Below are 11806 nucleotides of genomic sequence, written 5' to 3' on the forward strand. Positions count from 1 at the left end.
TGAACCCCGCGCCCCCTTGGTAAAGCGTAGAGGTGGAAGTCACTGGAGAGTCAGCCTAGAGAGAGGTGTTTTCCTTTTGGAGGGATGAAGGGGTTCAGAGTAATTATAACCTTTAAATTGAAGGCAGATTGGGAGCACATGCAGGGCACCACCGCCTCAGGTGACCCAGAGGCCCCGGGGTGCTTGCTGAGGGCAGAAGGCCCCTGCCTCGGTTCCTCTGCCTGTCCTGTGGTCCCCGGGTCACTCTGCCACCTCCCTGAAAGGCAGCCCTCCCCCCAGCAGATCGGGTGGGCTGGCACAGGGGGTTCACTTAGAGCGTTTGCCCTTCACCTTATCTAATGAGAGCGAGAGCAGGTGGCCGCCGCGCCCTGCAGGGGCCCAGCAGTGCCACCCCCCAGCACCTGGGCATCTCCCTTCTCCCTTCACCTGTAACCCTAAAGCAAGACTCAGCCTGTCGATGTGAGCTGCTCCCAGCAAGGGGGAAACAACAGTTCTGGACCAGGGGGCCCAGTAGAAGCTCCCAGAGCACACATCACTGCTTAGAGGGCCGCCCGCCCCAGGTCCACAGAGGATCTCGAGTGGGGCCAGGTGTCTGTGTTGGGCAGGGCTCCCTGGGAACCAGGTCCTTCCTGGTCTAGAACACACGTGGTTCCCACTGGTTTCTCTCGCCTCTGGCATGGCTTTGCTCTCCACCTGCTCCCGAGTTCTGCTGTCTCTTACTAACCCTTCTCACTCTCCACCCCCTGCCAGGCAGGAACAGAAAGCCAGGTAGGGGCTGGCCCAGGCTGGGGTGGGGGTGGCTCCTCCAGATGTCCTCTCTACCTTCATGCTGGCCATCGAGTGGGGCATTTGGGTGTCCAAGGCTGTGTGCCGCAGCCGATGGCCGAGGGAGCCCTGGGCAGGATGTCCGACGTTGCCCTGGAGTTCCTGGCGCCCCTCTGAGGGAGGGGTTGTTTAAATCCCTGGAAGGTGGACTGGACAGGAGACGGTCAGAAAGTAGGTTCCGGGGAGCAGAACATCCCTGGGGCACAAGCCCAGGGCAGTGCGCAGTGGGCAGGGAGCCCGGCCAGCCCGCCCTCACCTGCTCTTGTCCCCGCAGAGCTCTGACAGCACCCCACCTGGCTACGAGCCCATCTCCCTGCTCGAGGCACTCAATGGCCTTCGAGCCATCTCCCCAGCCATCCCCTCGGCCCCCCTTTATGAAGAGATCACCTACTCCGGCATCGCGGACGGCCTGTCCCAGGCCAGCTGTCCACTGGCTGGGCTTGATCGGATCGTGGAAAGCAGCCACCAGAAGGGCAAGTCTCGGGGCAGATCCCCTGACAGGTGAGCCAGCGCAGGGGGACGCTTGCCAGTGGGCAAGAAGCGCAAAGCAGGTTTATTTGTAGCTTTAAATAATTTTAACACATTTTGTTTGGTGGTTTGCCAGAAATATTCTAAGACCAGTAGCGGGTTAGGCTCATGGCTAAGGTTGATCGTAGCAAAGGCAGCAGGAGAAAAATGCATCAGTGGAGGCCAGAGGCACCAGGGTCCCTTCCCGTCCCAGGCCCCAGGGGGGCAGCAAGCCACGGGGGGGGGGGTGTGTGTGTGCAGTGTCTCGGCCCAGGGGAACCATTTGAGTTTCAGGGTTCCAGGACTTTCTGGAGGTTGGTCACATGGGCACGTCCTGCTGTGTGACCAGTGACCCAGAAACCAGGCACCATCTCCCACCATGTTTATGCCGGAGGAGCTGGAGGGCAGGGCCCGTGCTCCAGGCGATCAGAGAGGATCATCGTCACTGGCATCAGGAACCTTCGAGGGTCACACGTGACGCTCAGGGGCCGGCCAAGGGCCCATTGTGGTTCCCTTGGACACTTGCGAGGCCCAGGTGACCAACACCTGCTGTGTTAAGTCTGCTCCCACATGTGCTGGGTTTTTTACTAAAAAAGAATAAAGGCACAGGTTCTATGAAACCAGCCGTGGCCCCTGTGACTTATGCATGTGGCTGAATCACTTCCAAGATACAGAAAGAAATGTGGGTCTCTGCTGCTTGTCACGCCCAGCTTTCCACCCCACACGATCGACCATTACGGGCCTGTCCTGGAAATAAAAGGCCGTGTTTAGGCATATGCCAGCCTCAGGTGGCTAGCCTCTGGTCTGGCTGGCCGTTACACCGCTGGTATCCTGCTGACGTGCACACCTTCCTGGGTGCGTCTGCTCTGTGGACCCTGGCACACATCTGCAAGCTCACCCCAGGTGGGGTTGGCATTTCTTGTCCACTAGTCCTCCACCTCCTCTTCTCTGTCCTCAGCACCTTGCGGTCCCCATCATCCCCCATCCATGAAGAGGATGAGGAGAAGGTCTCCCAAGACTCAGAAGCCCCTCCCCTGCAAAGTGGAGCCGGGCTGGTGCTCAGCAGCTCCCCAGAGGTGAGGTCCTGCCCTCCCCAGCCCTGCCCATCTGAGATCTGAGTCCTCACTGCGCACATGTTGGCCTCCCGGACCCGTGGCGTGGTATGCCCTGGGCCACTCTGCCACTCCCTCACTCAGTGGCCTTGGCCCAGCTGTGACTTCCCCTGCCTCAGTTTCCTCGTGTGTGGGGTGGGTGCTGGCAAAGGGGCTGTGTGTGAAGGACCCGGCAGATGCTGCAGCTTGCCCTGCGCCCTCCCCTGGCCACCTGCAGCCTGGTCCCTTGAGGTCGGCACCGGTCCTGGGTCAGTACCAGAGCTCCAGGGTCATTTTCCCCTTGTTTCCTAGAGTTTCCTCACGGAGGAGGTTGACGAGACATCGTCACTAAAGCAAGGTAAGACCTCTCTTCCCTGAGGGGCAGGGTTCTGGTACTCTGTGCCTGGGAGGGCCAGGGGCCTCTAGCTCAGCTCTCCTAGGGGTTTTCACAGAGCACGTTCGGTGCCCTCCTGGGAACCACACACATGTTTGCTGCATGATGTCCCAGAGCACAGCCTGGAGCCGTTCCTAGTTTTCCCCCTTCTGTCCAGTGTTGGGTAGCAGCAGTCATTTTATTTCCCGCCTGAATCACTCTGCATGCCATCACCCCTCCTCGCATGTCCTCCTGGACAGCTGCCCAGCCCGGCCTTGGGCTATGCCCGTCCCTTGGGGTTGTAGTCTTTGCGGTGTTGACTCAGGGTGGTCTCTATGTGGGCCTTGGGCCTGGCACAGCTGATGGCCAGGGTGTGGGCTCAGGGCGCAGTCAGCCCTGCCCCTGTGTGTCCAAGCCGCCCATTGCAGGGGAGGCTTGCGCCTCTTTTGACTGGTTGGTTTAGCACATAGCAGCCTGCAGGGGTCAGGTCCCAGCTGCCACTCAGATGCACTGGGCCTGACCTCACCAATGATGTGCCTCCCTCTGCTGGCTGGGGAGACACCATCCCTCCATTGTCCTGGTCATTACTCCCCAGTGTGGATGGATGAGGAAACAGAGGCTCAGGGTTAGTGTTGGGGGAGGCCAAGGCCCTTTAATTTGGAGGTAACATAGCCAGGAGGTGGCCCTCGCTGGCTGGCTCCCAAGCCTGCAGCACGGTAATGGCCTCCCAAATAACTGCAGCTGCTCTGTTGCTGTGACCCCTCCTTGCTGGGTGTCCCCTGGCCAGTATTGTATTGTGGGGACCCGGGTTCCTCCCAGGAGCAGCCCTTCCCGCACACAGGTGGGGCCTATCTATAGGCTGCTGGGCTGGGGCCCTCGGACTTGGGTGTGAGTGTGGGTACCCAGGGCAGGGTGCCTGGGTTAGGGGTGTTTGTCCCTGAAAGCATGGTGCCATCCCTCCCTGCCCAGTGTGGTGCAGGGTGAGCCCCCTGCCCGTCAGGCCTTGGCTCCCCGACCTCCCTCGGCGTTGGCCTCCTGCCTATGCACAGCGCATGTCGGGACCAGGCAGCCCTCTACAGGCCCCTTTCTGCAGATGGGACGACACCCTTGGCAGCACTGAGAATAGTGTGGGTTCAGGGCTGAGAGCTGATGTGTGAGAGGGGCAGCCAGACACATGGGGCCCCCCACTGGAGGTTCCGCAGGACCCGCTGTGGGCACATGTGGGCCACGGGCTGTTGCCCCACCTGCTCATCCGGAGAGATAAACGGGAGACAGTCACATCCGTTTCCATTTTACCTTGTTTTTTAAACAAGGGCATGTAATGTTTTTAGGATAAAAGTAAAAAGCCCCATTCTGGGGGAGTGGGAGAGAAGGAAAGAAAGGAATAAGAAACATCTGCCTCTGGGGTCCCGGGAGAGCACAGAGGAAGTGGGGTGGGTTCTAGGCCGGAGCCCGGGCCCACAGTGGCTGCAGCACCTTCAGGGACGGAAGATGGATTTGTGGGGCTCTCTGCCAGAGGGACAGCTGGGTCCACCCCTGCCTGTGGGTCCCTGACCTGCCCCTTCCTCTGCAGGGAGCCGAGTGTCCTCCATCGAGAATGTCCTGCAGGATGGCAGCCCCGAGCCCTGCGGCCGCAGCCACCCTGCTGACATCTACCTGCCAGGTAACAGCACTCAGCCTGTGGGCTCTGGGGGCATTCTGAGCCTGGGGTGGTGCCGTGACTGTCCCCAAGGAGCTGGGGGCCTGCTAGGCCTGGGGCAGTGCTATGACTGTCCCCAAAGAGCTGGGGGCCTATTCTGACTGCTGAGAGACAGGCTGACCTGTGGAGAACCCGCCCCGTCCCCCTGGCTCTGAGTCCACACTCCTTTCATTGACCCCCAAAGCACGGCCAAGTGCAGGGTCCATTGTCACCTCTCCTGCAGCCCTTGGCTCTTTGGCACAGAACCTGTGCCTCAGAGCCAGCTCAGCCTCAGGAAGGTGGGAAGGGCTGTGTGTTTAAGGACATAATCCTCGTCCCCATCTGTCTCCTGCTTGGGGCCAGGCAGCTCTGGTCCCACTGCCATTGCCGTATCTGTTTTCACCCATGGCTATGGCAGGCTTAAGCTGCTGCCCCAGGGAGGTAGGAACAAAACCACCTGCCTTCCCCACGCCTGACATAGGCCACCAGCTCTCCACTACCTGGCCAAGGTCCCAGGTGAAGCAGTGCCTCCCAGGGCAGGTGTGGGAAGACAGGCTGGGGTGCCGGGTGCCAACAAGGCCCAAGGCAGCAGGGAGGGGGCCTTCTCCTCCTCCCCTTTTCTGAGGCCTCCACCCCGGGCCCTGTGGCCTCAGCTTTTCTGCTCCTCTGGGCCAAGACCCTCAGCTCCAAGTCCTGGGCTCGAAAGACCAGGGGTGGGAGCTGGGGTTCTCCACCGCGCATGCTGGCACCTGCGAGGACTCCATCTGAGATTCTGGAATCAAGATAAATAGTCACATTGCCCCTCAGAGAGCCTGGCTCCTGCCACGTGGCCGGGAGCCCCTTCGTCTCCTGCCTGCCCCTGGAGCCACTGTTGCCTGGTCCACGGTGACCTGGCCTGGGCATTGGGGGCTGTGCCATGCTTTGGTTTGGAAAGGGCCTCTCATCCCCCATGTCAGCCTCTGGACGAGCAGTGGCCTGTGCAGACAGGGTCACCAGGTGTGAGGAAGCAGAACAGCCATTGGTTCACTGGCACGTATGGGCCTGCCCATAGGGACACCTACAGGGAAAAGCCATACACACCTTAGAGTGACACAGAATTCTAGTAAGTTCCTTCAGAGGACTCCAAGTACTTCATTGTGATTAAAATTTGGGGACAGGGGACCAGGAGAGGGACTCGGTTTCCTGGAGTATGAGTCCTGATCTCACAGGATGGCTACGCTGTGGCCCCCTGGGGCAGTGAGGGGCACCCTTCCCCCCAGTGAGTGGCCCACAGAGTGATCAGGGATGTGACAGCTCACAGCCACTGGGTTCAGCCCAGGAGTGAGACCAGAACCTCTGGCTGTTGAGTCCACCAACCCCCCAGGCGAGTGTCCGGGGCCTGTAGCTTCACATGTGGAGTGGGAGGCAGGTGGCTATGGAGGTGGCAGAGACGAGGCCGGAGTCTGCATCCGGGCCTGACTGGATAACGGTGGGCGACGTCCTGCTCCTGGGCCTAGGCCCCAGCTTGGCTCTGCACCCTGCCCATTCTGCAGGGCAAGGTGGGTTCTCGGTGGCTCTCAGAGGAGAGAGGAGGTGGGCGCTGTTAGCATCCTGCGTCTGCTCCCCACAAGCACCTCTGATTGCAGGTGGGGGTGGCGGGCAGGGGTCCTCATGGATGTGCGCACCTTTGTGAGTGTGTACCTGTCATCTTCCAGTCACGTGCCGGCACCTTTTATCCTACTACTGGCTTCTTGACTTAGTGGAGACCTGAACGTCTTTCACATCTGTGTGTGTTTCAGAATGTGAGCACACACAGGCATCTTCATGCTTTATAGCAGCTGCACAGCCGTCCCTGGGCGGATAGAGCCTGACTTAGTGAACCTGAGTATCCCCTGTTGATGGGGGGGAAAGGACATTGGGAGGAAATCCGTAAATGGCGAAAACCTAGATGCTTGGCGTCCCGGCAGCCCTGTGGGGTGGGGGCCCTTCCTGGGCTCCGCCTTCCCTCTGGGCTCAGCCCCACCCAGCCCCCAGCCTTGCTCGGCCCCCAACCCCTGTGTGCGCTAGAATTGGGCCCAGTGCTTTCTCAGGAAACATTTTCAGCCTGGCCCTTGTTTGTTCCAGCACATTCTTGTGTGTGGGCATTTCCTTTACAGCCCCCTCTGCCCTCAGGGCAGCTTGTCCTAAAGCCAGTGCATCTGCTGTGGAATGTGCTGGTCTACCGAGCCTTGCTAACCAAGCTTCCGTCTCTCTCCCCCTCTGCACAGGCCGGGGGCCCGACTCCTGCTCTGTTGGTATAGAGGAGTAAGCTGGTATGTGATCACCCTTATACATGTGGCGGGGTGGCTCCCAGGGGCGTCCTTGCAGGGGGCTGGAGAGAGACCCCCCCAGCTGCCCCTCCCTCTCCTGCTCCCTCCATGGGGGTTCCTTCCCGTCTCCCAGGCTTCTACATCTGGGTCTTCCCCGTGGGCCTGGGCTCTGAAGCCACACCTCTCCCAACTGCCACACCTTTGCCCTGAAGATGTGGTCCTGGGTTCTGACGCTGCCTTCGGGGCCAGAGGTTCTTGCATCGGGACCAGGTGGCCTCGGCAGGCTCTTCCAGCCTTTAGGGTCCCAGGAATGGGGACCCAGCCCTAGCTGAGATCCCACCATTGCTGCTACAAACCTGTCCTCCACCCACCTCTGGAACCTTCCCGAACACCAGCACCCTCTGGTATCAGTCCATGAGGCGGCCATGTGAGGCTGACTCCCCTCCTGACAGGGAGATGCCCTCTACCTGGGTGACCCAAGCAGTTGTTTCTCAGAAGGCGGTTAGGCCATATGCTTTGGGGACCCTCTTACCCGCCTTCATGTGACGTTAGCGGCTCTGGGAAGCCTGGTGATAGAGGAACTGGCGCCTTTGGTAGCCCAGGGTTTCCCAGACGTGTGTGGTGTGGCGCTCCAGCAGCACCCCGGCCCGTCCTGGACGTGCGCCAGGCTGCAGTGTCTGTCCGCTTGTTTTGATGGCTGCTCTTATATCCCCACACAAACCTCTCTTGTCCCCATCACACATTTCTTCTGACACATCTTACCCTCTATTGAAATGGGGCCCGACACGTTTATAAAGGTGGCCCTGGCCTCTGCAGTGGAAGATGTTGAATGTTGCGATTCAGGTAAAATTTCCATAAGTAAGAAAAACCGGTCAGGCCGAGCTACAGAGAGCTGTATACTGCCTGCGGGCTGCGTGGCAGAGCTGACGTCCTGCACGTAGCCACAGCTCCTAAGAAAATAGTCCCCTCACCCAAGGATCTGTGTCTCAGGTGACCGGTAGCCAAAGCACTGCTTGGTTTGCTATTAGGAGGCACCCTGTAGAGCCCACATCAGGTGGGTGACGGTGGCCGCGCGCTCTGCAGCCCTGAGAAGTGTGCTGGTCCCCTCCGCTGCTGCAGCGCTGGGTCCGGGCTCCCCACACCAGCACCTGGGGGGCAGGCCCGGTCCAGGGACAGATGTGTCACGGCACTGGGGAGGTGGCAGTGTAGAAAGAACAGAGCAGGCCTCTGAGGAGGGCAGGTGGGACTCTTGGAGCTGCTCACCCGGGCCTGAGTCCACTCACCTCAGCCTGGGGCTGACCAGGTCCCAGCCTAACCCAGTCAGGAAGCTCTGCGGACAGTGGCTGCCCAGATCCCAGGAGCACAGACCATGCGAGGGCTGGAGACCTGGGGGTCAGCAGCCCCAGGGGCTCTGTCCTGTTCTGGGGGGTGATCTGCTCCTACAGGGACAGCCTGGCTCATGTGCCTAGACTGGAGTCCCCAGGCCTTCTGTGTAGTCTGCCGCAGACATGTTTACACAGTGCAGGGTGCTGGGTGGCCCTGCCCTCTGGTCTCGCAGTTGGTGGGAACCCAGAGCCTGGCCGGTGAAGGGAGCAGGTGAAGCGGGACTACCTGGTGGAGCCTGACCCTCCTCCTCCCTCTGCTCCCACCTGCAGGATGGTCCACCTCCATGGAGACGCCCCGCAGCCTCTTCACCACTGGTCCCGCCTGGCCTCCACTTAGTGGCCCCAGTCCCGACCCCAGGGTTACCGAGCTGACCCCACTCTGAGAGCCTGGCCAGGCTGGCAGCATGGAGCCCTCAGCTCCCCAGACTTTGCGGAGGGGCCATCTGGACTCCAGGCCTCTTCTGTCTGCACGCCCTTTGTAGCCATGACTCCAAGGGGCCGTGTGACCGTTGATTGAAGAGCACAGTGGACTGTCCCCTTGACAAATCCCTTTTTCTACGGTCGCTGTATTTGTAAATGGTACAAGATGACGGACAGCTGCTTTCTGTCCCGGGTACTGAGCTCTGGGGTCTCCCCAAATGTCCTGTTGACTAAGCAGCCCAGGCTGGGGGCTGTCCACCCACATGTGCCCGATTTGGCTTCGCCTAGCCCCCCGGCCAGTGGGGGGTTGACACCCTAGAACTCAGCAAACTGGTAGAAGAGGATTTATTGGTGGGTGAAGCGCTGTCTTCATCCGAGGTGTTATTGGGGGGGTTGTTGTCAGGGGTGGAAAGGAAGTGGGGTCAGCTTCACGGTCGATGACGGAAACAGTGCCTCTCCCCTACCCCCATGTGCGTGGCCTGGCTGGCGCTGCTGCTTTGTGCCCTCTGTTGCTTCCCCTGCCCCGCTCAGGCCCTTTGGTGTAGGGCCACCTGTCACAGCTTGCAGCCCTTCCCCACGGCCCTGCCCTCTGGGCAGCCCTGGCATCCGCACGTGAGGCCAAGGTCTGCGTCTGCCCAAGGGAGCAGGTGCACAGCCTGTTGGCAGCGGTTGGTCTGGTGGCCCCTCTCCAAGCTCTGCGTCTTCTCAGAGGTGGCTTTGCCCACCTTCCCAGACTCCCTTCAGCAAGAGGCTTTTGCCTGGCCAGTGACGCTGCTGCCCACCTTACCCGGGAGGGACCTGAGCAACTTCTCTGCTCCCTCTTTGCCATTTTAAACATCACTTTGTGTTTCTCTTTGATTTGTTCTGTGTGGGACTCCTGTGGTGGGACCTGCCTGGGGGAGGAGGGTCCCATCTGAGGTCCTCGTCTTTTTTATAGGACAAGCCTCCTGGGCAACAGAAAGGCAGAGGGAGTGCCAGCCCTGGTGCAGCTGCGTACAAGCTGCCCTAGCAGGGACATTGGCCTGGTGGGTGGGTGTGTGCAGCTCCCCATGGGGGCCACCACTTCTGGGCTTGGGAGGAGCCGCTTTATGACGAGCTGCCCTGGGAAGGATGGTTCTGGGGTGGCCAGCAGCCATCCACAGAGCATTGGTGCAGCCAAGGGCTCTGTCCAGGCGGGTCCTCGGTCTCCCTCCAGCTGGGCCTGTCAGCAGAGCGCTTCCTGTGTACAATTGTCAGCCATGCTGAGGCTGCCTGCCCCGGCTGCTTGCCTCACCTCCCCTACCGCCCACCGTGTGCTCGTGGATGCACACGTGCCACTGTGCATGCACACACATACAAGCACACAGGCTGGCCGTCTCCCCCCGCCTCGCCCTCGCCACCTGCCAACGCCCTGGCCTCGCGCTATTGGTATCGGTGCCAGTCCTCTGAAGGACGGGATGCAGACTGCCCTGTCCTGGATTTACATGTGCTATCATTTGATGTATTCTGATTGGCTGGTTTTTGTTCATTTTTACTGTATATTTATAGTAATAAAATCATGCAGCAATATCCTGTCCGCTCCTTTCTCCACACAGCACCGAGGGACCTCAGCTGTTTCTTGGTCAGGAGGCAGGACAGCTGCGTAGCTAGTGGTGGCTTCAGCACCTTGACTGCAGTGCGAGTGCCTGCTTGTAGCCACAACCTCTGCTTCCTCATGTGTAAGACAGTGCAGTCTGACTCCAGGAAGGGGCGAGGACTGCCTGAGCCGCAATGTGTGATGCTGCTGGGCACTGTTTTGACTCTCGTGCTGATTCTTGGGTTGGAGTGAAGGGTGTCTGGGGAGTCTGCTCAATCTTCTGAGCAGGTGGAGAAGGAGCCCAGGGCCTCCAGGTGTGTGACACGCTGCTGCAGTCCCCACCTGCGTTGCCGATTCATCTCACAGATGTTTCCTGAGCACCTACTGTGTGCCAGCAGAAGGCAAGGTCCAGGACCCTGGGAGCCTGCGTTCTAGTCAGTGAGACTCACTGCGTTCTAGTGAGACTGTGCAAGTGACTCCACATCTTCCCAGGCTTGGTCACCATTAGGAAGAGAATCAGCAGGTGACAAGATGGAGTCACATGGGGGACTTAATTTAACCTGTGGTCAGGGAGGACTATTCTGAGGAGACATTTCCGCTGCATCCTGAAGGATGTGAAGGAGCTGGCCCTGGAAGAGCACCCCAGGCAGCTGGCACAGCAAGTGCGAAGGCCCAGAGGCAGGAGTGACCCTAGTTGTGTCCACTGAGTGGAAAGAAGTGCGAGTGGCTGGAGTGTCGGAATTCAAGGGTGTTGTGCAGACACCGCGAGACCTTTTAGGGGCAGTGAGACTTTTATTCTAAGAACAATCAGAGGTTTTCAAGCAGGGGAGTGACTCATGCCAGCGGTCCTGTGGAGAATGGATTAGAAGGGCAGTAAGACAAGCTGGTGTCCCAGAATTCTCAGCTCCTTTGCAAACTCGGTTCCAATTTGCCTCTGTGGAACCCTCCTTTGACTCAGGTGCTCTGGAGTGGAACCACTGTTCTTGGCTGGCGGGGGAAGGCCTGCCACCCTCGGTTGTGCTTGGGTTTAGCATGGTCCCAGCGTGAGTGGAAGGGTGCTCAGTGTCTGATGGGCTCTTGCATGGGCTACACTGGATCTCCCTCACTTCCCCCAAGTGGACCCACCGCCTTTGTTAATGTCTGGTGTCAGGGAGGGGTTGGGGCTAGGGTGCCGTTCCTCTGTGACCCTATCCTGCACTGGCCTTGAGCCTGGGTCATGCATGCCCTGCAACCTGGAGACAGGGCCCTCTCTGGATGGGCCCTTGCCGTCGCTAGCTAACCTCTCCCCTTCAGTCACTTGTTCTGGGATCTGGCCTCTCCATGTCAGCTGCAGCTGCCCCTCTGAGCCCTGACGCTGGTGGAAGGCCACAGCTGGGGAGAAAGCCTCCCTCTTTGGGTCTTTATTCCTCACATTTCCTGACAGAACACACCATGGACCAAACATGTGTTTCTGGTGGATCCCACCAACCGTTGCCTGCCCTCTGCCCCCAACTCTCCATCCCTGTGCCACTGTTTGTCCTCACCGCATGGCTGTCTTGAAGTTATGCCCAGGGCACCCACCCTGAGTTCCTCCACTCAGCAAATCCATGCCCACCATGGGGAGGAGCTTGGGCCAGCTGGTGGGGTGAGTGGCACCAGGACTCCGGAGACCCAGCAGCTTCCTTCTGCACAAACAGGGTAAGTA

The 11806-nt window shown here is 59.7% G+C and overlaps 1 protein-coding gene across 4 annotated transcripts in view; it reads left to right on the top strand.

Annotated features, from left to right (window-relative positions):
- MGRN1 (mahogunin ring finger 1) overlaps positions 1-10115 on the top strand; it is a 56348-nt gene extending 46233 nt beyond the window's left edge. For 2 of the 4 annotated variants that reach the window (XM_019660321.1, XM_019660322.1), the window contains 6 exons: positions 1100-1326; positions 2291-2408; positions 2736-2781; positions 4370-4459; positions 6721-6765; positions 8418-8503. In XM_019660321.1, coding sequence (XP_019515866.1) covers positions 1100-1326; positions 2291-2408; positions 2736-2781; positions 4370-4459; positions 6721-6761 — 522 coding nt within the window. In that variant the 3' untranslated portion in view covers positions 6762-6765; positions 8418-8503. Of the gene's footprint in view, positions 1-1099; positions 1327-2290; positions 2409-2735; positions 2782-4369; positions 4460-6720; positions 6766-8417 lie in introns of all 4 variants that reach the window. The other 2 variants (XM_019660318.1, XM_019660320.1) reach the window with 1 other exon arrangement.
- Positions 10116-11806: the final 1691 nt, after the last annotated feature.

Source organism: Hipposideros armiger, unplaced genomic scaffold, assembly GCF_001890085.2.
Source record: "Hipposideros armiger isolate ML-2016 unplaced genomic scaffold, ASM189008v1 scaffold_315, whole genome shotgun sequence".
NCBI classification, from domain to species: domain Eukaryota; kingdom Metazoa; phylum Chordata; class Mammalia; order Chiroptera; family Hipposideridae; genus Hipposideros; species Hipposideros armiger.